The sequence below is a fragment of the Bufo gargarizans genome, chromosome 9, assembly GCF_014858855.1.
Source record: "Bufo gargarizans isolate SCDJY-AF-19 chromosome 9, ASM1485885v1, whole genome shotgun sequence".
Taxonomy (NCBI): Eukaryota; Metazoa; Chordata; class Amphibia; order Anura; family Bufonidae; genus Bufo; species Bufo gargarizans.
This window is the reverse complement of record NC_058088.1, coordinates 76,575,404-76,599,477: the sequence shown is the minus strand read 5'-3', so window position 1 is coordinate 76,599,477 and position 24,074 is coordinate 76,575,404. Positions and strand designations below refer to the sequence as shown.

The following is a 24,074-nucleotide window of genomic DNA, read 5'->3' as shown; positions in this document are numbered from 1 at the left end:
AACGGACACGGAAATGTGAACGAGACCTAAAGGGTGCGACGTCGGTCCCATCAGTCAGCGCCAAAAGCACCATAGGAACGGAAGATACTGGAGATACTGCCATTACTTACAATGTGATCAGATTTCTTAGGGAATTGCTCTTTGTGCAATTCCCTAAAATATTTGATTTAGTCCAAAACCAATTCAAAATGACCATAGCAAAAATCCATCTGCAATCCTGTGCTGGGCAGAGGAACATGTGAGCTCTTTATAGCACCACTATTTATAGCTGACCCATGGGTGGGAGGTAAGTGTGACCGGTATGTGCCCTCCACACACGTGCCCCCCTATAATGAAGGTGTCCCCTCAGTGTCAGTGCGGCACTCGCTCCCCTCAGCGTACGGCTCATTGGTTTCTGTCAGGTCCATTGCGGTGCAGCCTATCAGCCCTCTGTCAGCGCTGGGCGGGGACTGAGAGCTCCCCCTCCCGCCGCCGGAGAGAATCACCGCCGCTCAGTGTCTGCCCTGCGGCCGCAGCTGCGTCTCCCCCTGTGTGCTGCGCCCGACTCTGCGGCCTCTCCTCCTCACTACTGTCCCATAGGAGCTCAGTCAGGATGGCGCCGTTCGGAGTCAGGCTGGTGCTGTCCCTGGCGGTGGTGGCTCTGGCGTGGAGCGGTAAGTGGCACTCCTTGTCTGTGGCCCCTGTGTGCAGGTGCTGTGATGGGGCCGGGTGTTCCCCCTGGTCTGCAGGGAGCGCATTGTGTCTTCAGCAGATCTTCTAGAAGGGCCGCATCTTCTTCCATAGCTAAGTATAGGGCAGCATGTGTTCTGTAGATGGGTTGTATATTGGAGCATATGCTGTATTCTTATAAAGAGGCTTTATCAGGGACTATGTATATTGTAAAGAGGTGCACATAGGGATGATATATATATATATATATATATGTGTGTGTATGTATATCCCCTGTCACTGGTGGGGGTGCGCCTGTATCCCCTGTCACTGGTGGGGGTGCGCCTGTATCCCCTGTCACTGGTGGGGGTGCGCCTGTATCCCCTGTCACTGGTGGGGGTGCGCCTGTATCCCCTGTCACTGGTGGGGGTGCGCCTGTATCCCCTGTCACTGGTGGGGGTGCGCCTGTATCCCCTGTGACAGATATAGTTATAAGGATGTGTATACATTATTTGACATCTTTGACAGGGAGTGCCTGTGCTTTCTGCCCCCTGTGATGGTGGGTCCTTGTGTCGTCTGCCCCCCTGTGATGGTAGAGGAGGGGTGCCCTGTGTCGTCTGCCCCCCTGTGATGGTAGAGGAGGGGTGCCCTGTGTCGTCTGCCCCCCTGTGATGGTAGAGGAGGGGTGCCCTGTGTCGTCTGCCCCCCTGTGATGCTAGAGGAGGGGTGCCCTGTGTCGTCTGCCCCCCTGTGATGCTAGAGGAGGGGTGCCCTGTGTCGTCTGCCCCCCTGTGATGCTAGAGGAGGGGTGCCCTGTGTCGTCTGCCCCCCTGTGATGCTAGAGGAGGGGTGCCCTGTGTCGTCTGCCCCCCTGTGATGCTAGAGGAGGGGTGCCCTGTGTCGTCTGCCCCCCTGTGATGCTAGAGGAGGGGTGCCCTGTGTCGTCTGCCCCCCTGTGATGCTAGAGGAGGGGTGCCCTGTGTCGTCTGCCCCCCTGTGATGCTTCTGTTTTTTGCAGGACGGCCATGTGGTCATATGGACACGGCATTCACACAGAGTATATTCCGTTTTTTATGTGGACCCATTGAAGTGAATGGATCTTCATACGGGCTGCAAAAAAAAAAAAAGACACGGAAAAGAATACGTTTGTGTGCATGAGCCCTAGCGCTGTTCTCTTACTGTGACTGTCACTATAGTGCGGGTTTCGTGTGTATTCTTCACAGTGTGGCACAACCTCTCTGTATGAAGCGACTAGTCTAGAATAGAGGAGTGCCAGAGGCTGTGGTGCACCTGTGCCGTGGAGCGTGGCCCGTTCATGCGCGTTCCTGCGTGTGGCCTGATGTTCCTCAATGGCTTTGTATTAGTTTATCCTAAGCGGAGTTTAATGCTCTTTTTTATTATTAATATGGATGGAGCAGGATGTGCAGCCACCTCCCCAGATGTTCCCAAATCCCTCCAATGTGTCCAGATGGCACTGAAATAGCCGCGGCCCATGCCATTGTCATGCTAAGTGCATTGGCAGCTGGGTGAGCGCTCCTGTGTGCACTGGGTCTGATGGAGTGAAAGGTGCTCTGTGGTTTCATGGAGCTAGAGTGCCAATACCACCGCCATGGGGCGCGTATCACAAAGTGTGTCCTGTTTCGGTCCTATTCACATATTCCTATGTGTAGATTGTAAGCTCACGTGTGTCAGGCTCAACCTTAGGCACTGTTTTGGCAGTTTATAATGCTTTTAGATCACGGAAGCTACAGGGGGAATGACACTGCAGAATGTAAAGGATGCCCCCCGATAGAATAAAGCCCCTTAAAGGGGTTGTCCCATCTCAGCATTTATGGCACATCACAGGGGTGTGCCATCAACATCAGATGGCTGCAGGTCCCACCTCCGTGACCCGTTTCTATCTGCAGAACTGGTCCCTCAAAGTGAAAGTCGCACCTTCGTGACCACCCTCTGTTCACCTCTATGGGAGTCCCAAAATTAGCGAAGTGCAGGCTGGACTATTTTCTGCAGTCCTATAGCGGTGAATGGAGAGGTGGCTGTGCATGCAGCGGTTTTTATCCGGCCTCCGGATCCCATTATGGGCAATAGGGTCTGTCAGTATCCAGGCTACGCCGGATCTGGTAAACTCCGGCAGGTTGTTAAATGGAAGTGTGAGCCTATCCTAACTCATAGGCCCCTTGCAGACGAGCGTGTCCGGGTGCGTTGCGTCTGCGATCAGGGAAAACCACGCGAGTAGGTACGCAATTGCAGTCATTGCGTTCCAATGTTCAGTTTTTTTTTCGCACGGGTGCAATGCGTTTTGAACGTGCGTGATAAAAAACTGACTGTGGTACCCAGACCTGAACCCGGACTTCTTCACAGAAGTTCGGGTTTGGGTTCGGTGTTCTGTAGATTTTATTATTTTCTATTATAACATTGTTATAAAGGAAAATAATAGCATTCTGAATACAGAATGCTTAGTAAAATGTAGATTGAGGGGTTAAAAAATAAATAAAAATTAAACTCACCCCATCAAACTGATCGCACAGTCCTCTTCTTGCTTCTTCTTTCAGGGCCTTCAAAAGGACCTTTGGTGACGTAATCGCGCTCACCACGTGGTGACGTCAGCGCAGGTCCTGCTGAATGAAGATAGAAGAATTCTATCTTCATTTAGCAGGACCTGCACTGATCTCACCGAAGGTCCTTTTCCAGCCAGGTCCTGCAAGAAGAAAGAGCCCGGCAGCGCGATCAAGTGAGTTACGTTTTTTTTTTTATATATTTTTTTTTTTAACCCCACAATGGACCTTCTACTAAGCATTCTGAATGAAAGAATGCAATTATTTTCCATTATAACCATGTTATAATGGAAAATAATAAAGTAAATGGGGTCCGGGGTCACTCATTCCTCGTCTCCTTAGCAACCATGCGTGAAATTCGCATTGTATCCACACTTTCTTGCGGATGCTTGCGACTTTCACGCAGCCCCATTCGTTTCTGTGGGGCCTGTGTCACGTGAAAAACACAGGAGCAGATCTTTCCCTTATACCTTATGTCTGTGGAGGCCCCAATCCTGCTTTTTGCTCACAATCGCTGATGGAAATCACTGACGTGTGAATGAGGCCTTGGGGGTACGTGTTTACATATAGGTTTTCTGCATGGAGTTTTTGTGTGGATTTCTCATCATTTTTGCACCAGAATCTGCATATGTTACGGAATGCATACGGAGTGCATTCCGTTTTTTTTTTTTGCGGAACCTCTGAAATAAATGGTTTTGTATACGGAACGCTAGAAACGGCGCGTAAACTAAAATAAAAAAAGCGGTCGTGTGAAAGAGGCCTAAGGCCTCTTGCACACGAACGTTGGGCATCCGTGGGGTACCCAATGCACGGGCGGCGGCCAGGACGGATCAAGATCCATTCAACTTAGGCTACTTTCACACTTGCGTTTGATCGGATCCGTTCAGAACGGATCCGATCATATTAATGCAGACGAAGGCTCCGTTCAGTACGGATCCGTCTGCATTAATAACTTAGAAAAATTTCTAAGTGCGAAAGTAGCCTGAGCGGATCCGTTTCAATGTAAAGTCAATGGGGGACGGATCCGCTTGAAGATTGAGCCATATGGTGTCATCTTCAAGCGGATCCGTTCCCATTGACTTACATTGTAAGTCTGGACGGATCCGCACGCCTCCGCACGGCCAGGCGGACAGCTGAACGCTGCAAGCAGCGTTGAGCTGTCCGCCTGGCCGTGCGAAGGCGAGCGGAGCGGAGGCTGAACGCCGCCAGACTGATGCAGTCTGAGCGGATCCGCATCCATTCAGACTGCATCAGGGCTGGACGGAAGCGTTCTGCTCCGCTCGTGAGCTCCTTCAAACGGAGCTCACGAGCGGACAGCAGAACGCTAGTGTGAAAGTAGCCTTAAATGTGTCCGTCCGCACCACAAAAAAATAGAACAAGCACTCTTTAGTGCTTCCGTAGGGTTCCGATCCGTGCGTCCGTTCCGCATCTCCGTGATTGCGGACCCATTCAAGTAAATGGGTCCGCATCCTTGATGCAGAGTGCACACGGGCCGGTGCCTGTGTATTGCAGACCCGTCGTATGCAGGCCGTAGGAACGCGCTGTAAAACGCTCAGGTGAGAACCATTCCCATAGGGAATCATTGGTTCTTGCCTGTTGAGCGTTTTACAGTGCGTAGGAACGCACTGTAAAACGCTCAGGTCTGAACCCAGCCTTAGGCCTCATGTACATGACTGTAGCAGGACTGTGCCCGCAAACAGCGGGTTCGCAATATATGGGCACTGGCCATGTGTGCACCGTATCATGGATGTGGACCCATTCACTTGCAGTACGGTTTTCTGATCTTGCAGTACGGATCATGGACCCCATTCCAGTAAATGGGTCCGCGCCCACAGACGGCGGTGCAGCATGGGCACGACCGGCACATGAGGCCCTACATGTGGCCAGTTTAAGATGTAAGTGTCTGGAGCAGGCTGGTCAGTATCTGGCTATTGCCCATGTTACTTGGCTGATCCTGACGGGTGACACACACGGCTACGCGGGCCTTATGACATTTGGCTATTGTTTCCACTTATGGAGAAATCTGTTGCATCAACATTTGCTTTGTTCTCTACAAACAAGATAGCTAATCCTCAGTGCCTGAATAGCATTGGGATTATGTAGTAACCGCATCAGACTATCTGCGGCTGTGGTTTCAGATCTGGGCTTGTGGAATTATGTTATTAAGATGATCTCTATAATCCGGAGCGTTCATTGCATTTCCGTACATTTATTATATTACCTTTTCCATTGTAGACAGTATTTTGGCCCATATGTATCAAAAGTGGAATCTGTTTGAAATCACAATTTTGGCGGGCGATCGTCCTCTCCTAGGGCGTGCAGGGTTTTTGGGTTCTGTTTGATTAAAGGACCCTTTACACAGGCCGAGAATCCCAAAGATAATCGCTGTTCATAGGAGCTCTCGTTAGCGATTATCTGGCAGTGTAAATGTGCTGGCGATTACCCGATGGACTAGTGAAACACCCGTTCATCGGTTATTTCAATAGTTTATGCGTACCCCAAAATTATTGTTTACTGGCCGCAGATTGTGCTGTGTAATCGCGCTCCTCTGCCGGCAAACAACTAGTCAGTATAGGGACGAACAATGGCATTTACAATCGCTCCTCCCTAGGGTTGTAGCGGGTATCGAATTATCGATACCCAATCAATACTTTTGTACCGGTATCAATTCGATACTGGGATCTGACATTTACCAATACTAGGCTGCGCTACTGCACAGCCTAGTATCAGAGGACTTGGCGCACTCTGCTCTCAGCGCGCACCATGTTCTCCTCAGCAGCACAGGGGACAAGGAGTCCCTCACTCCCCCCCCTGTGCCACTGCTGCCGCCACCAATAAGAAGAAAGAGGAGGGGAGGGGCTGAAAATGAAGATAAGTAACCTTTTAATAAAAATACAGGAGGCGGGTGCTGGCGGCAGAATCACATAGCCGGCACCCGACTTCTATGACAGGGCGCTGCGATCACCGGCAGTTAACCCCTCAGTGCTTGGTCAGTGATTTCCATCAGTGATTGTGAGCCAAAACCAGGTGCGGGTCTAAACACAGAACAGGTGCAGATCTTTTCCTTAGGCTGGGTTCACACCTGAGCGTTTTACAGCGCGTTCCTACGCGCTGTAAAACGCTCAACAAGGAGAAACCAATGATTCCCTATGGGAATGGTTCACACTTGGGCGTTTTACAGCGCGTACGATCGCGCTGTAAAACGCCCGACGCTCCAAAAAGTACATGAGCGACTTTTGGGGCGTTTGTGGCCATAGGACACTGTAGTGAATCACACAAACGCGCGTCAAACGCGCGTTTACTATTACAAAAACGCGCATAAAAATGCGCGTCAAAAACGCGCGTAAAACGCGCGTTTGCGCAACGCTCAAGTGTGAACCCAGCCTTAGGCCACTTGCAGACAAGCGTGTCCGGATGCGTCCTGGTGCATTGCGGCAAATTTGGGTGCAAATTTTTTTGCACGCGCGTGATAAAAAACTGACTGTGGTACCCAGACCCGAACTTCTTCACAGAAGTTCACGTTTGGGTTAGTTGTAGTGTAGATTGTATTATTTCCCCTTATAACAGGATTTTCTGCTGTTTTATTAGATGTCTGCTGTGGTTGACGGGTTTGAGTACCAGGCTGGTAACTGATGCTTTTTTGAGGTTCTCAGATTTTATCTACTGCTTCTGGGAATTACCAATACAGTATATGTTGCCATGTGGCTGCATGGTTGCAATGTCATGAGGACAGACTTTAGACTAGGGTTGTTGTGGGTTTCGAAATAGCGATACCCAATTGATACTTTTTCCCCGGTATCGATACTAGCTGCCCTACTGCGCAGCCTAGCATCAGAGAACATGAGCGCACTGATGTTCCCTCAGCAGCATAGAGGAGGAGACAGCTCTCTCCCTCCCCCCTGTGCCGCCGCCACTGCTGCCAATAAGAATAGAGACGGGAGGAGGAGGGGCGGGCGCACTGCGCCACCAATGATAGTAGAGGACCTTTCATAGTTTACAATGTTTGGACCTATCAGGCTATGTAGAGCGACGCCCAGGGATCTCACTGAACTTACTATTATTCCTGTCGCCCGCTGTGGCCCCCGGTATATCCTCCAGCCCTGTATGCTAATTGCTGGCATGGCATCGGAGCAATGGGGAGGAGACTGCCCTGTTTCTCAATAGGCGTCTCCTTCTCCCAGGCTGTAGCGCTGTCCAATCAAAGCGTCACAGCCTGGGAGAAAGAAAAATCTCCCCTTCTCCCTGGCTGTGACGCTCTGCACTTTGGACAGCGCTACAGCCTGGGAGAAGGAGACGCCCATTGAGAAACAGGGCAGTCTCCTCCCCATTGCTCCGATGCCAGCAAGGCGATAAGCGTCTGATCGGTTGGGTTCTGACTTCTAGGGCCCTCACCACCCACTGTAATGGGGGCATATGCTCCCCTGTTTGAATGGAGCACAGACCTGCCTTCAGACGGTGGACACTGCCCCTATTCTGGTGACTGGTGGGGGCCCCAGTGGTCATACTGCCGCTGATCAGGGACTTAGTCCACATGCACACAAATGTTTTTTTTTGCGGTCCGCAAAAACGGTTTCCATTGTTCCGTGTCCGTTTTTTCTTCCGTGGGTCTTACTTGATTTTTGGAGGATCCACAGACATGAAAAATAAATCTAAGTCAAGTTTGCCTTTGAAATTATAGGAAAAAACGGATCACGGACGCGGATGACAATCTTGTGTGCATCCGTGATTTTTCACGGACCCATTGACTTGAATGGGTCCGTGAAAAAAATAGGACAGGTCCTATTTTTTTCACGGACTGGAAACACGGAACAACGGCCGCGGATGCACACAACGGTCGTGTGCATGAGGCCTTATTCCTTTATCCTCAGGACAGTCCCTTTAAGTCATTATGATGCTGTGAGTTCAGGTCAGGGGGAGTAATATTTGGTCTGGGAAATGCAGCCGCCATACGTAGCATGTTTCCCAGTCCTATCACGCTGTCGTGAAATTAACCATTGGCCCGGGGGTCACACGTGACTGATTAGCTGTGGATTTTCGGACGGCAAACCCGCAGTGTTGTACAGTAGCAGCTAAGAGAATTAGAATTTCTGAATTCTCATCCACATGCTGCGGTATTGCATATTTGAAACACAGAGCATGTCAATTTATCCAGCGGATTTGACCCTTCACAGTGAAGAGGGTGAAATCCGCTGGTTTTTCTTCAGCAAAAACGGCTTATAATGTGTGCAGCCTTGTTGCGTTTTACATTTTCTTACTGCGGAAGCTAGCAACAAAAACGGCAACGGATTTTTCTGCTGACTTTTCAGTCACTTGTGAACCCACCCTCCAGCAGGGTTTCCACATTGCGGCCACGGATGGTTGTTTGCGATGTGACTGAGAACTGGCATCTTGACACCACATCAGGTACGGCCTGGCAGTTAGCGGTAACCCGCAGCTCTGCCGTTAGTGTGCCAGCACCATAAGGTTGGGTTCACAGGTAGCAGTAGTGTGTCCAGCGGCCAACTACCACAACTGATACATTTTACCATGAATTGCTGTGTTTTTACAATGCCTTTATTAGCTGCGTGATTTTCAAAGGTGAAATATGTTAGGCCTGTTTCACACTTGCGCTGTTATTTTCCGGTATTGAAAAAAAAGCATTTCCGTTTAGTCCTCTTGCATTGTGAATGGAAAGGGATCCTTTCAGGATGCATCAGGATGTCTTCCATGCCGGCAGCATTCTGTTTTGTGACCGATGCAAGCTGCGATTTTGTGTCCGGTCATGGAGTCTAAAAAACCAGACCCATTGACTTTCGATTTATTTTTATTTTTTTTCCTTTTGATTTCATACAACTGCATCCTACCAGAACGGATGCCTCCTGATGTGTAAAATCAAAACGGATCCGTTTAATTCCGGTATTGCGATCCGGCAGAGGAATTAACAATGCAAGTGTTATGCCTCTTTCACACAAGCCTAACCCTAAGTTCTCACCTGGGCGTTTTACAGCGCGTACGATCGCGCTGTAAAACGCCCGACGCTCAAACAAGTTCTTGAGCTTTTTTTGGGGCGTTTGTCGCGCGTTCCCGTACATAGACTTTAACGGAAACGCGCGAAAATGTGTGTTCGCTTGTCTCTGTATGCACGATTGTAAACGCCGGTACAATCGCGCATACAGAGCGCTCGTTTCAGAACGCTCAGGTGTGAACCCAGGGTTACAGATTAGGTCCGGATGCGTTCAGGGTGCGTTCAGTGAAACTCGCACTATTTTGCAAGCAAGTTCAGTCAGTTTTATCTGCGATTGCATTCAGTTGTTCAGTTTTTATTTTTCCGTTTTGATGCGTTTTTCACGCGCGTGATAAAAAACTGAAGGTTTACAAACAACATCTCTTAGCAACCATCAGTAAAAAATGCATCGCACTTGCTTGCGGATGTAATGCGTTTTTCACACAGGCCCATTTACCTCTATGGAACCAGGGCTGCGTGAAAAACGCAGAATATAGAACATGCTGCGATTTTTACGCAACGCAGAACTGATGCGTGAAAAACAACGCTCATGTACACAGCCCCATTGAAATGAAAGGGTCAGGATTCAGTGCGGGGGCTATGCGTTCACGTCACGCATTGCGCCCGCGCGGAAAACTTGCTCGTGTGAAAGGGGCCTTAGACAGGGGTGTATCTATCACAAGGCAAACAAGGCATTTGCCTAGGGCGGCACTTGCCAATGGGGCGGCAAAATGCCTTGTTTGCTTAGTGATAGTTACACAATATGCTTAAATATTTTTATTGCTCCTTGTCCGATCCGAGCCTTCACTATGCGAGCGGTATCGCCGGCGCCGCATAGTGAAGGAATTGAAAGACTTACTTCCTCCTCCTCCTGACTTCCTCCCGACCTCCCCTGCCTTTTGCGTCCACGCGTTGCCGTCTAAGTGCAGAATGGATCCTGCACACGGTCACCGTCAACACTGAGGCCAGGCCCCGTCCACCAATGCACTGATCCCTGAGCCTGCTGTCTTCAAAAACTGTAAGTACTTAAATTACAGTAATTCACAAAAAATCTATTACTTTGTTGTTTTATGGGGTAAGGGGGTTGGGACCCATTGAGTGGTTAGAGGGGGGAGAAGGGGTGGGTCAAATTTACATTAGGGGGGTGCCCGAGTTTAGTCTCGCCTGGGGCAGCACAAAACCAAGATACACCACTGGCCTTAGACATGTTTCACATATTAAAACTGATTTTACTGCGCAGTAACTGGCCATGTTGCCCTCTATGTGTGAACCCGGCCTAAGGAATGACTTTTACAAATGCCACCAGTACAGACCAGCTGAGCGGGCAGCCCTTCTGTCATCTCCGGCTGGCAGCGTGTGCGAGTAGATTTCTGCTTAACTGAGAGAATCAAGTTATTTTAGCTGTCAACCTCAGGCAAGATGTTATTCAGTGCGAGACCAAACATCCGGTTAATAGATTCTCCTGCTGCCGCGATAACCAGTCCGCCCGTTCCAGGGAATACATCACGTCTCTTGTAATCGCTGGTGATAGCGGATATCTTTTTCACATACTTGTAGATTAATCTAAATTAGGGATCGACCGATATTGTTTTTTTTTTTAGAGACGATACTGATAATCTGTGAACTTTCAGGCCGATAGCCGGTATTTTCTCATAATATATATTAGTTGGTAGTCACTGAGGTGGTGGAAATTAGCATTTGGCACTAGTATATTATAAATGTAAATTAATAAAGCCCTTAGTTGGTAGTCAATTTATAATATACTAGTGCCATATGCCAATTTCCACACCATCCCCCCTCCTCACTGACTTTATTAACCCCTATCAGACTTCAGATGAGCCCTTTATTAACCCCTATCAGACCTCAGATGAATAAAACAAAAAACTCCTCACCTCTCCTGCGCCGCGGCTCCTCTTCATCTCCGGGTCCGGCGTCTCACTCCCCTGTGTTCTCCGGCCCGCGCTGCACTGTCACCTGACAGCGTGCAGCGTCAGATTATAGTGCGCGCACTACGTCAGGACGCTGTACGGCGTCAAGACAGCGCAGCGCGGACCCCTTCAAAGAAGACTAGGGAGGGTGAGTATCCCGCTTCTTCCCCGCTTCCGACACCCGATGCATACTAGTGCTCGCTTCCATAATGGAAGCACTCACTAGTATTCGCTTTATACGCATTATCGGTATATCGGCAAGGTTAAATGCCGATACCGATAATGTACTTAATCCTGAATATCGGCTGATAATATCGGTACGTCCGATAATCGGTCGATCCCTAATCAAAATCATAGTTTTGATTTGTAGATCCAAGGAGCGAGGACTTATGGTGTCCTGAGTAGTATTCTGGTCACTGCCTTTGCCTTTGGCAAGGCTAGCAGTGAAAATGTATTCTCAGTGTATATGTTTAAGGCCTCTTACACACTGTGTGCGCCCCGTGGCCATGTTGCGGCCTGCAAATTGTGGGCAACAATGCACGAACACTTACCGTGGGACAGCCGCAGCGGATCGCGGACCCATTCACTTTAATGGGTCCACGATCCGGCCATTCCGCAAAAAGAGGACATGTTCCGTTCCGTGGTTCCGTTCCGTACCATTCCGCAACTCTGGATTTGTGGACCCGTTGAAGTGAATGGGTCCGCATCACGGATGCGGACCCATTCACTTCAATGGTGCCTATAGCAGCGCCGCGGCCTTCTCACTGTTTACCGCTGGCCCAGTGACGTCACTACTAGTATCAACTAGCGTGGGCGGGGCTAAGCTCTATTCACTTGAATGGAGCTTCGCCCCGCCCACGCTAGTTGATACTAGTCGTGACGTCACTGAGCCAGCGGTAAACAGAGCGCCGCTGCGTTCTCAAACAGCTGATCGGCGGGGGTCCCGGGTGTCGGACCCCCGCCGATCAGATGCTGATGATCTATCCAGAGGATAGATAATCAGTTAATACAAACTGCAGAACCCCTTTAAGGACCCGGCCATTTTTAGCAAATCTGACATGTCGTTTTATGTGGTAATAACTTTAAAACGCTTTAACGTATCCAGGCCATTCTGAGATTTTCTCGTCACATATTGTACTTCATTACAGTGGTAAAATTGAGTAAAATTTTTTTCATTTTTATTAATAAAAAAATTAGCAAATTTCAATTTCTCTACTTTTATAACAGATAGTAATACCTCCAAAAATAGTTATTACTTTACATTCCCTATATGTCTACTTCATGTTTTGATCATTTTGAAAATGACATTTTATTTTTTGGGGACGTTAGAAGGTTTAGGCTACTTTCACACTTGCGCTTGATCGGATCCGTTCTGAACGGATCCGATCATATTAATGCAGACGGAGGCTCCGTTCAGTACGGATCCGTCTGCATTAATAACTTTAAAAAATTTCGCAAGTGCGCAAGTAGCCTGCGCGGATCCGTTCAGACTTTCAATGTAAAGTCAATGGGGGACGGATCCGCTTGAAGATTGAGCCATATGGTGACATCTTCAAACGGATCCGTCCCCATTGACTTACATTGTAAGTCTGAACGGATCCGCACGCCTCCGCACGGCCAGGCGGACACCCGAACGCTGCAAGCAGCGTTCAGCTGTCCGCCTGTCCGTGCGGAGGCGAGCGGAGCGGAGGCTGAACGCCGCCAGACTGATGCAGTCTGAGCGGATCCGCATCCATTCAGACTGCATCAGGGCTGGACGGAGGCGTTCGGGTCCGCTCGTGAGCTCCTTCAAACGGAGCTCACGAGCGGACCGACGAGCGCAAGTGTGAAAGTAGCCTTAGAAGTTTATAAGCAAATCTTAAAATTTTTAAGAACATTTCCAAACCCAAATTTTTTTTTCAGGACCAGTTCAGTTATGAAGTCACTTTCTGGGGCTTACATATTAGGAACCACCTATAAATCACCCCATTTTAGAAACTACACCCCTCAAGCTATTCAAAACTGATTTTACAAACTTTGTTAACCCTTTAGGTGCCCCACGAGAATTAAATGAAAATGGGAATGAAATGTCAATTTTTTTTTTTTTTTTAGCAGATTGTAAATTTGTATCTATTTTTTCTGCAACACATCAATGGTTAACGGCCAAACAAAACTCAAAAACTATTACCCTGCATCAGGAGTTTACAGAAACACCCCACGTGTGCTCAAAAACTGATGTATGGGCGCAGAGCAGGCTTCAGAGTGGAAGGAGCACCATATGGCTTTTGGAGAGCGGATTTAGCTGGAATGGTAATTGGGAGCTATGTCGCATATGAAGACACCCTGAGGTGGCCCTCGAGTGGAAACCCCCAAAAATGACCCCATTCCGGAAACTATACCCCTAAAGGAATATTTCAAGGTGTGTAGTGAGCACTTTTATCCATCAGGTGTTTCACAGAATTAGGAAATGATTGGCTGTGAAAATGAAAAATTAAACATTTATTTTTTATTTTTTTTAAGTTGCTTTATAACCACATTTTTCACTTTCACAAGGGGAAACAGGACAAAATTCACACCACATTTTGTTCCCTATTTCCCCCCGAATACGCCAACACCCCATATGTGCTCAAAAAATGATGTATGGGTGCATGGCAGGGTTCGAAATGGAAGTAGCGCCATAGGGCTTTTGGAGGACAGATTTTGCAGGATTGGCTTTTGGGAGCTATGTCTCACATGAAAACACCTTTAGGTACCCCTAGAGTGGAAACCCCCAAAATGTAGTTTCCATAATGGGGTTACACTACTCAAGGAATATTTCAAGATGTGTAGTGAGAACTTTGTCCTCAAAGGTGATTCATGGAATTGGCTGTGAAAATGAAAAATTACAATTTATTTCCCCCAAAAATTTACTTTAGGCCCAAATTTCTCACTTTCACAAGGGAGACCTGGAGAAAATGCACCCTCTAATTTATTGCCCATTTTCTCCTGATTACAGAAATACCCCATATGTGCTGGTATACTACTATGGGGGTACCACAGGGGTCAGAAGGAAAGGAGCACCAAATGGCTTCTGGAAGGCAGATTTTACCGGAATAATTGACAGGCGCCATCTTGCAATTGAACAAACCCTGAGGTGGCCCTAGAGTAGAAACCCCCAAAAAGTCACCCCATTCCGAAAACTACACCCCTCAAGGAATATTTCAAGGTGTGTAGTGAGCACTTTGACCCATCAAGCATTTCACAGTATTAGGCTACATTCATACGTCCGTGATGTGTTGCGGGTCCGCAACACACCAGCCCGGCACCCCCATAGAAATGCCTATTCTTGTCCGCAAGCTGCGGACAAGAATAGGATATGTTTTATCTTTTGCGGAGCTGCGGACCCGAAGATCGGGGACACGCTCCGCAATTGCGGATGCAGACAGCACACTCTGTGCTGTCCGCATCCATTCCATCCCCATAGAGAATGAATGGGTCCGCACCCGTTCCGCAAAATTGCGGAACGGATGCGGACACATTCTGCGGACGTGTGAATGGAGCCTTAGGAAACGCTTGGCTTTAAAAATGAAAAATGACAATTTTTTCCAGAAAAAGTTGGTTTACACCCACATTTTCACAAGGGATAACTTTTCCCTATTCCCCCCCGAATACGCCAACACCCCATATGCGCTCAAAAAAATGATGTAAGGGCGCATGGCAGGGATCTAGAGTCAAACAGCTAAATATGGATTTTGCTGACCTGAATTGGCAGACATGTATTTTAGGTGCTATGTCGCATTAAATAAATTCCTGAGGTCCCCAGAAATAGAAAACCCCAACAAGTGACCCCATTTCGGAAACAGCACCTCTGTACGAGCATTTTAAGTGGTAGAATGGGTACTTTTCAGCAAACAGTTGTCTCACGGAAGACAAACACTTGTGAAAGCATTTCAAAGCACACTTTTGTGAAATTATTTTTTTTAACAAGGGGTTAAAGGAGAAAATACACCCCAGGATGTGTTTCCCATTTTCTCCCCAATCAGGAAACACCCGATATGTGCTTCTAGCCCGCTGTATGGGCGCACAGCAGGCAAACTGTGTGGTAGATTCTGAAACACTACTGCATGCACAGGCCAGGTTTTTCGGGGCAGGTTTTGCAGTGGTAAATGGTGTCTTTCCTTATCCCCCTTTTCAGTGCTCCAGACCCCAAAAAAATACCTAGTAGCCATTGGCTCCTGAACTGAAAAAAATAGAATCCAAATTAAATTTTTAAAATGGGGCTGGAGGGGTTAACCCCTCAGGTGCGGTACCTGAGGATCGCAGCTCCCTGTCATAGAGGTCGGGTGCCGGCTATGTGATTCCGGCACCCGCCTCCTGTATTTGTATTAACAGGTCAGTTATCTTCATTGGTGGCGCAGTGGCCACAGCCCCTTTATGCTAAAAAGTCTTGTCGCCATTTGTAAATTCTAAGTCGCATTGGCGACCATTTTGGTCGCCATCTGGAGCCCTGCCCCTTTTGGAACACACCCTGCTTCTTTTTTGGGTCCTTCCCTTCCTTGCTGTCTGGGGGACTAGAGGGTACAACACGGGCACCATGACTTTCAGAAGTACTAGGATCCTCCCCGGCCTGGGTTTGAAATATTAGGACCTTGATTGACACCTCTTGGAACTGAAGGAAAGTTCCTGTGTGGCCTGCAGAATGAAATGGCACGTACGCATTGTACAGATGGCAATGTGCAATGTGTATGGCCAGCTTTTTGTACCACACTTTCATTTTTCGTGTGGCACTGTAGGGCTTTAGAAGTTGATCTGAAATATCCACCCCCTCCCATGTGCCTATTGTAGTCCAGGATGCAAACTGGTTTGGGAACAGTGGAAGTGGTACCTCGTACAGCGGCAGGGGAGCTGGCATTAGTGTGAATGGTGGTCAGTACAAGGACGTCCCTCTTGTCCTTGTGCTTAACCACCAGCATGTTCTCATGGAAGAGAGCCCTACTTTCACCCATTCTCAGTGGTTGCCCTACCAGGGATCTAGGGAGGCCTCTCTGATTTTTGCGTACTGTGCTGCAAGCTACAGCACCTCTGGCAGTTAGGGACCTCTGAATAGGGGTATGCTGGTATAATAGTTATCCACATAGAGGTGGTAACCCTTATCCAGCACTGGGTGCAGTAAATCCAACACGATCTTCCCACTAACTCCTAGTATGGGGGGCATTCTGGGGGTTCTATCCAGGAATCTTTCCCTTCATAAACGCAGAATTTGTGGGTGGACCCGGAGCTACTCTTACAAAGTTTGTATAACTTTATGCCCATTTGCTAGACAGGTACTGGCGGAATCTAATCCTCCCTTTGAACAGTAATAGGGACTCATCTACACATACATTTCTATCGGGGTTGTACACCTTGCCAAACTTTGTGTTGAAGTGGTCAATGACAGGCCTCTTTGAACAGACGGTCAAATGTCGGGTCATTTCGGGGTGGGCACTGTGCATTGTTGTTGTAGTGTAGGAATTTGCTAATAGACTCAAATCACTTCCGGGTCTTACTGTAAATTAGAGTCTGGTAGAAAATGTCCGAACTCCAATATTGCCTAATGGTTGTTTTTTTTTATAACGCCCATATGTCATCATCTCTGCTGCACTTACTGGGGTCCAACCTAGGGGTCTAGTGTATGGCGAAGTAGGGTTCTGGGAAATAAATTGGGCGTATAAATTTGTTTGGGTCATCATCAAATTTATAAAATCTTTTGAGAAAAAGATTTAAAAAAAAACAAAAATCAATTTCTGTGAACCCCGTGCAGTCAATTTGGATTCCAGAGTTTCCCACAAACTCTGCAATTTGGGGCTGATAATCATCATGGGGTGGGGTCCATATGGGGTCACTGGGGGGCTGCCTCCCCTGCTACCCTGGGGCGCCTTCTAGAGGGTCCCTCATCAGCGGATGATGATGAGGGGGTAGAGTAGTAGAGGAAAGTGGCATCCTCTTCTCCCTCGCGGGCAGTCTCCGTATCGGAGGCAAGCATGGCATTACGCCTCTTCAGCTGAGTATAGTCGTTGGGATAGACGGGCCATTTCTATTTTATTGGGTGTGACGTGTGAAATGTTGAAACCTTTTAGTGTGAGGGGTGTGTATGTACTGTTTTCATACGTGAAGGGGCTTGTAATAAATCTCAAATTTAAATTTAGAAGAGAAGTTGAAGAAAAAAAAAAGTATTTTTTGCACAAAAAAAAGTCTTTGCTGCACAAAATAAATGCTTTTCTGACAAGGGACGTGGGGTGGTTTAGGGATCTGGAACAGCTGCAAATGAGAAAAAAGCCTGTGCAGCTTTTCCAGATGTTGTTCTTCTTTCTTCTATTCAGCAGGAAAGGGGTTAAATCGCAGTGGTGTTCACCACAAGTCCCAGCAAGCCACAAGCAGCACAGAAAGGCACAGAACATCTCTGCATGCAGTCACCAGCTAGAATGGATGCATGCAGGGAAGTTCTGCCTCTTCCTGTGCAGCTATAGTGCTGCCATTGGCTGGAGTGTTGTTCCAGCCAATCGCAGCGCTGGCATGGGACCCAAAACACTGGTGTCCCCTGCCTTACCTCGGAGGTGACCGCTGCTAACCGGTTCAGCACCTGCTACCTCCCCCTGACCTCCTCCTGCCCCACCCCGATGCTTCTTACAACTTCCTGCTCTGCGATGTGGCCGTCTCATTTTTCGGCCAATCACAGCGCTTGGAGCTGCAGAGGGGCGGTGCAGCACAATGCTGCCCTTACCCGGTGCCGCGACTCACCCTCGATCCTTCCCGATAGCCCTGCGGACCTTGCGTGGTACATGTATGGCGCAGGTCTTTAAGGGGTTAAAGCCAGACAAGTATTTTAGCAGGATTGGTGCTCTTCCACACATGAATATGGCTCGGACGCATTTTTAAACCCCGCCAGAATAAGTGCTGATCACCTGCGGTTTTTGTGGCGTCTTTCCTGCTGTATTTGGGAGGTTTACCAAGACGGGCGGTCCTGCATGCCAGTCTCCTGTGCGCTGGAGTGAGGCTAATTTATGGCTGGTAATAAATGTGGCGCATCTCTGGCCCTCTGTGTGCCAGAAACTCAAATCTACGCCAGTTCAGGGCCATCACCACTTTAAAAACGGGTCGAGAGGCAAAAAAGTTCCAAATTATAGCATAAATATGGCATGCACTTAAAAGTGGCATTAAAGCATTCAAGGTGTTTTCCGAGATTTTTTTTATACCAATGACCTATCCTTAGGTGATCAGTACCTGATCGGTGGGGGGCGGCTAACACCTGGGACCCCCACTGATCAGCTTGGTATCACAGCTCAGCCCATTTACTTCGATGAGCCTGAGCTGCGCCTAGGCCACGAACAGCTAAGAGAAGGCCGCAGCGCCGCTGGGAGCGCCACTACTTTCTCAAACAGCTGATCGTCGGGGGTCCCAGGTGTCGGACCCCCACTGATTAGATGCTGATGACCTATTGAGAGGATAGGTCACCTGTATAAATATCTTGTGAAAACAGCCTAAAACCTGCCCAAGTTTGAACTACCACTACTGTTTTCTGTGTAACGTTTCACTATATAGAGAAGGTGATGTTAAAACGTCTGGAAAAATCTCCAGCATGCTGCATTTTTATTTATTTATTTTTTTAAAGAAGCAAAAAAGACAAAAAAAAAGTCATCTAATGAACAAAAACACCAGGAGCAAAAACATTTGAACACTTGTGTGTCTTGCAATAGATAATTCCCATAGACCTTCAGCTAACATCTGGAGCTGGTTTATCACAAAAGAAGTAGAACGCTGGTACAAAAAAAAAAAAACCTGAGCAAAAAATGCAGAAGAATGTCAGAAAAAAAACACTTGTATGAAAACAGTTAAAAGTATTAAATTGTCCAGGATTAAAAATATATATTTTTTCTGGTATTGGGTTATGTTCCTGGTATTGCAGCTTGTGCCACAGTCATTTGAGACAAATGATTGTTTGGAGTGGCACGATTTCTGGGGAAAAACGTCATTTTCTAATACTGGACAACCCATTTAATTACATTATTTTTAGTCTACTTTCACACTGGCGTTTTGGCTTTCCGTTTCTGAGATCCGTTCAGGGCTCTCACAAGCGGTCCAGAATGGATCAGTTTTGCCCTAGTATATTCTGGATGGAAAAGGATCCGCTCAGAATGCATCAGTTTGTCTCCGTTCCGTCTCCATTCCGCTTTGGAGGCGGACCGTTTTGGTGTCCGTCTAATAAAACTGAGCCAAACGGATCAGCAATCTGGCACAATAGAAAACGGATCCGTCCTCCATTGACTTTCAATGGTGTTCAAGACTGATCCGTCATGGCTATGTTAAAGATAATACAAACTAAACGGATCCGTTCTGAACGAATGCAGACGATTGTAAACTGATCCGTCTCTGCAGATCCACGACGGATCCGCACCAAACACGAGTGTGAAAGTATCCTAAGGGATTATTTGGCTGGGGGGAATAAATATAGATGAGGAGATCAATTCTAATGAATTGAATTTGTTAAAAGTCACCCTTACGGAGCACGGAGGGGCTGACCCCGCGGCTCAGGAGGCTTCTCCCTCCCATCAGGTCGCAGCAGTAGATCTCTGCACCAGGCGAGAAGTCTCTTGAGCAGTAGACCCAGCCCCTCGGTGCTCCAGAACAAATGTAATATGTTAGATTGATTAGATATGATGATAGATATGAGTCGCTTATCTCTAGATAGAATGATCCCCTGCTGCTCAGACGCTTACAGGTCCCCCACTAGTCTCCACTACTTGGCTTCTCTTGGCATAAAAATGTGACTGCTCAGCCAATCACTGGGCACGTGGTGACCGGTCTCAACCAGTGATTGGCTAAATGAGCCATTTCCTGTGTGTCAGGAGGGACCCGGAAGCGGAGACCAGTGGAGGAACCGGGAAGTTTCAGAACAGGAGCGTTGTGGGATCGGTAAGAGAATATTAGTTTTTTTTTTTGTTTTTTTGTTTTTTAACTTATAATAGGATTGTATAAAGGATTCAAAAGAAGGAACAATTCTGTGAATTTCCTTTAATTTGACATCTGATACTCCAATAAGTCAGCATTTTTCTTCAGCACAGAGGTGCAATATAATGTGGAATTTCGCAAGAAAACGATGGCGACTGAGCACAGTCGAGCAATTAGGAGTTCATCTGATTTAGGTGATTTCGGATTAGGGAGCATGAGGAGTTTTGGTCATGCGCCTTTTTCAGTTCTGTACAGCTGCAGTCCAGAGTAGTGGACAAAAGTTGCACGAAAATGTACATTCTGTAAATTATTTTAATATAGGTTATTTATCTTTACACTGTATTACGTTTTATATACTTTTCTATGACTTTTTGATATTTCACAGTATTTGATAAGCTGCCATCTATTCAGTCTCATTGACGCTGAATTAAAGGAATATAAATTGCGTGTAATTCTACTGGCAGTTCCGTGGGAAGGAGTATGAAGCTATAATATACAGTAATTGTATATGACAGCCATAATCAATGATTGATAGAACTACTTACCCAGGAATAAGAAGACGATTGATGTGTGTGCAGTTTCGACATTAGGGAATAGTTTCTCAATGGGCCCATGTATTAGATCACTGCCTATAGTTCTGGCACAGGGTCAGAAATGTATACGCTGTTATTTGCTGTTGGGCCCCTTTCACACAAGCGAGTTTTCCATGCGGTTGCAATGCGTGACGTGAACGCATAGCACCCGCACTGAATCCTGACCCGTTCATTTCAATGGGTCTGTGTACATGAGCGTTTTTTTCCACGCATCACTTCAGCGTTGCGTGAAAAACGCAGCATGTTCTATATTCTGCGTTTTTCACGCAGATCTGGCCCCATAGAAATGAAGGGGATTCAGTGAAAAATGCATTGTATCCGCAAGCATGTGCGGATGCAATGCGTTTTACACTGATGGTTGCTAAGAGATGTTGTTTGTAAACCTTCAGTTTTTGATCATGCGCGTTAAAAACGCATCAAAACGCATTGCACCTGCGCGGAAAAAACGGAACAACTGAACGCAATTGCAAACTGACTGAACTGTGAGTTTCACTGAACGCATCCGGAGCCAATCCGTAATGCTAGTGTGAAAGAGGCCTCATCTTTGACCTTGACCTGTGACCTAAACTGGACTTTCTATTGATCTGGTGCACAACGCATATATTTCGATCTTTGAATACTCGCATACTTGCCAACATTTACAAATGAAAAATTGTGACATTTCTAGCCAATGTACACCTTTGTGGATATTCTTTTAATTATTTCATTGTACTCTTTTTGAGCTAAAATTCATTTTTCAATAGGTCTTTCGAAAAAATGTTGAGCCCCTTTCTCTGTACAGGCTTGAGATTCTCTAGTAGCAGGATCTGGATTTTAACTCTGTCCCTTCAGGCAGCTCAGCTGACAGCTCCTTGATCTCTGACCTTATAAACACTCATTATAGCTCAATTATTAACTTAGTGTTAAGAATATGGCTTAAATGTTTATAACCTCTTAAAGATAAGGTTTATTAGATGACCGGCCACTGATAAGGCCTCTTTCACACGGGCGTCATGGTTTTGGGCTGGATAAGATGCGGGTGCGTCGCGGAAAAAATTGCGATTTTTCCGCGTGAGCGCAAAACATTTTATTGCGTTTTGCACGTGCGTGAGAAAAATCGGCATGTTTGGTACCCAAACCCGAACTTCTTCACAGAAGTTCGGGTTTGGGTTAGGTGTTGTGTAGATTGCTATTATTTTCCCTTATAACCATGTTATAAGGGACAATAGCATTCTTAAAACGGAATGCATAGTGCAAAAGGGCTGGAGGGGGTTAAAAAAAAAAGATAAAATAATTGAACTCACCTTAATCCACTTGTTCGCGCAGCCGGCATCTCTTCTGTCTTCATCTATGAGGTTGTGCGAACAAGTGGATTAAGGTGAGTTAAATTATTATTTATTTATTTTTTTAACCCCTCCAGCGCTATTTTACCATGCATTCTGTATTAAGAATGCTATTATTTTCCCTTATAACCAAGTTATAAGGGGAAATAATAATAATCGGGTCCCCATCCCGATCGTCTCCTAGCAACCGTGCATGAAAATCGCACCGCATCCGCACTTGCTTGCGGGTGCTTGTGATTTTCACGCAGCCCCATTCACTTCTATGGGGCCTGCGTAGCGTGAAAAACGCACAAAATAGAGCATGCTGCGATTTTCACGCAACGCGCAAGTGATGCGTGAAAATCACTGCTCATGTGCACAGCCCCATAGAAATTAATGGGTCCGGATTCAGTGCGGGTGCAATGCATTCACCTCCCGCATTGCACCCGCGCGGAAATCTCGCCCGTGTGAAAGGGGCCTTACTCTGGTCATCCCTGATGGACAATAAGTCTTAGGTCGGTAATACTAAATGTTTATAGTGAAAGCAGCCCTATGAGAACTTATATACCTTAAAGGGGTGGTGCAGTGGTATAATACTGAGGATAGGTCATTAGTATCAGATTGGCAGGGCCTGATTCCCTACACCCCCACCGATCAGCTGTTTAAAGGAGCGCTACATCCTCTTCAGAATTTAAAGGAAACCTGTTGGGAGCTTCATGCTGCCCATGGTGAGCCAGGAACAGGGAATTGTCATCTGGGCAGCTTCCCACCAGCTTCTCCATGCTTGACTTGATTGACAGGTCTATCCTCGTCTGTCTGTAGAAGATGTAGCACATCACTGTCATTGGCATTAGCGGAGCACTGGACCATGCAGCACCGGATGTAAACACTGCGGGGACCGGAACATAGATGCGGAGGACTGGAGCAGCGGGAAGCAGGGAGGTCTGAATTTTCTGTTTACGGAGGCAGGATGTGGGATTTAGATAGAAAGCAATTATTCCTGGAAAACCCCTTTAATGGCTTTTTTTCCCCCCTAAATTGAGAGGGGGCTGTCCTGTGTGGCTTGGTAGATTTAAAGAGGACCTTTCACCTGAAAATGCAAGTTAAACTAAAGATACACCCTTACTTGCTGGCCCCCGGTGGTGCTTATTCAGTTGTTCATTTTGCACTAAGTGCCCCCGTTTGTCCATTCGGCTCAACTGGGCGGGCCTGCAAAAGTTCTTCCGTGCCAGGGAGAAATAAGACACGCACGGGAGAACTTTTGCAGGCCCGCCCAGTTGAGCCGAATGGCTCATTAGCATAGAAGACGGGAAATATTGCGGGGGGCACCGCGGACAAACGGGGGCACTTGGTGCTTATTCAGTTCTTCATTTTGCACTATCGGGGGCCGGCAAGTAAGGGTGTATCTTTAGTTTAGTTTAACTTGCATTTTCAGGTTAAAGGTCCTCTTTAAGATGTCTGAAAACTTACATAAGTAACGCCTGAACTCGTAGATGTAAGTTTAAGCTTCTGGTCCACAGACCCCTCCTGCGATCACCCAAAATTATGGAGAGGTGCAGGCTGCGGTGTAAACCTAGCCGCCGATAATGAGGGAGCCTGTCAGAATGTCATTCTGCCCATAGTTTGTGCAGAATGATCCTCCTGATGGGTTCCTTTTACCAAAGCGACTGCTTCTTCATAGGTAAGTCACGCAGCTTTTTCTGCGCACACATCACAGGCTGTAATTAGTGCTGTGCACATACATTGCCGGATACATTTCATGGACACGCAGCATTATTCATAAGGAACACCTTATAGGATGTATCATATATTCAGCTGTTGTCTTCTATCACCCAGCAACGCCTTCTTATATATCATCCAGCAGTACTGTCTGGTGGCATCAATCTGTGCAGCTCTGCCCCTTACCAAGTCATCAGTATTAAAATCCCGGAAAATCTCACGAAAAGTCTTACTATACAATGAATAGAACATATTAAAGGGCATCTGTCAGCAGATTTCTCCCTATGACACTGGCTGACCTGTTACATGTGCTTTTGGCAGCTGAAGGCATCTGTGTTGGTCCCATGTACATATGTGCCCGCATTGCTGAGAAAAATGATGTTTTTTTAGGAGCAATGAGGGGG

General features: G+C 47.2%; 1 protein-coding gene across 2 annotated transcripts in view; it reads left to right on the top strand.

Moving 5' to 3' along the window:
* The first annotated feature begins 481 nt into the window (after nucleotides 1-481).
* CD99L2 (CD99 molecule like 2) overlaps nucleotides 482-24,074 on the top strand; it is a 105,220-nt gene continuing 81,627 nt past the window's right edge. For both annotated transcript variants that reach the window (XM_044306557.1, XM_044306556.1), the window contains exon 1: nucleotides 482-653. In XM_044306557.1, the coding sequence (XP_044162492.1) occupies nucleotides 593-653 (61 nt within the window). In that variant the 5' untranslated portion in view covers nucleotides 482-592. The remainder of the gene's footprint in view (nucleotides 654-24,074) is intronic.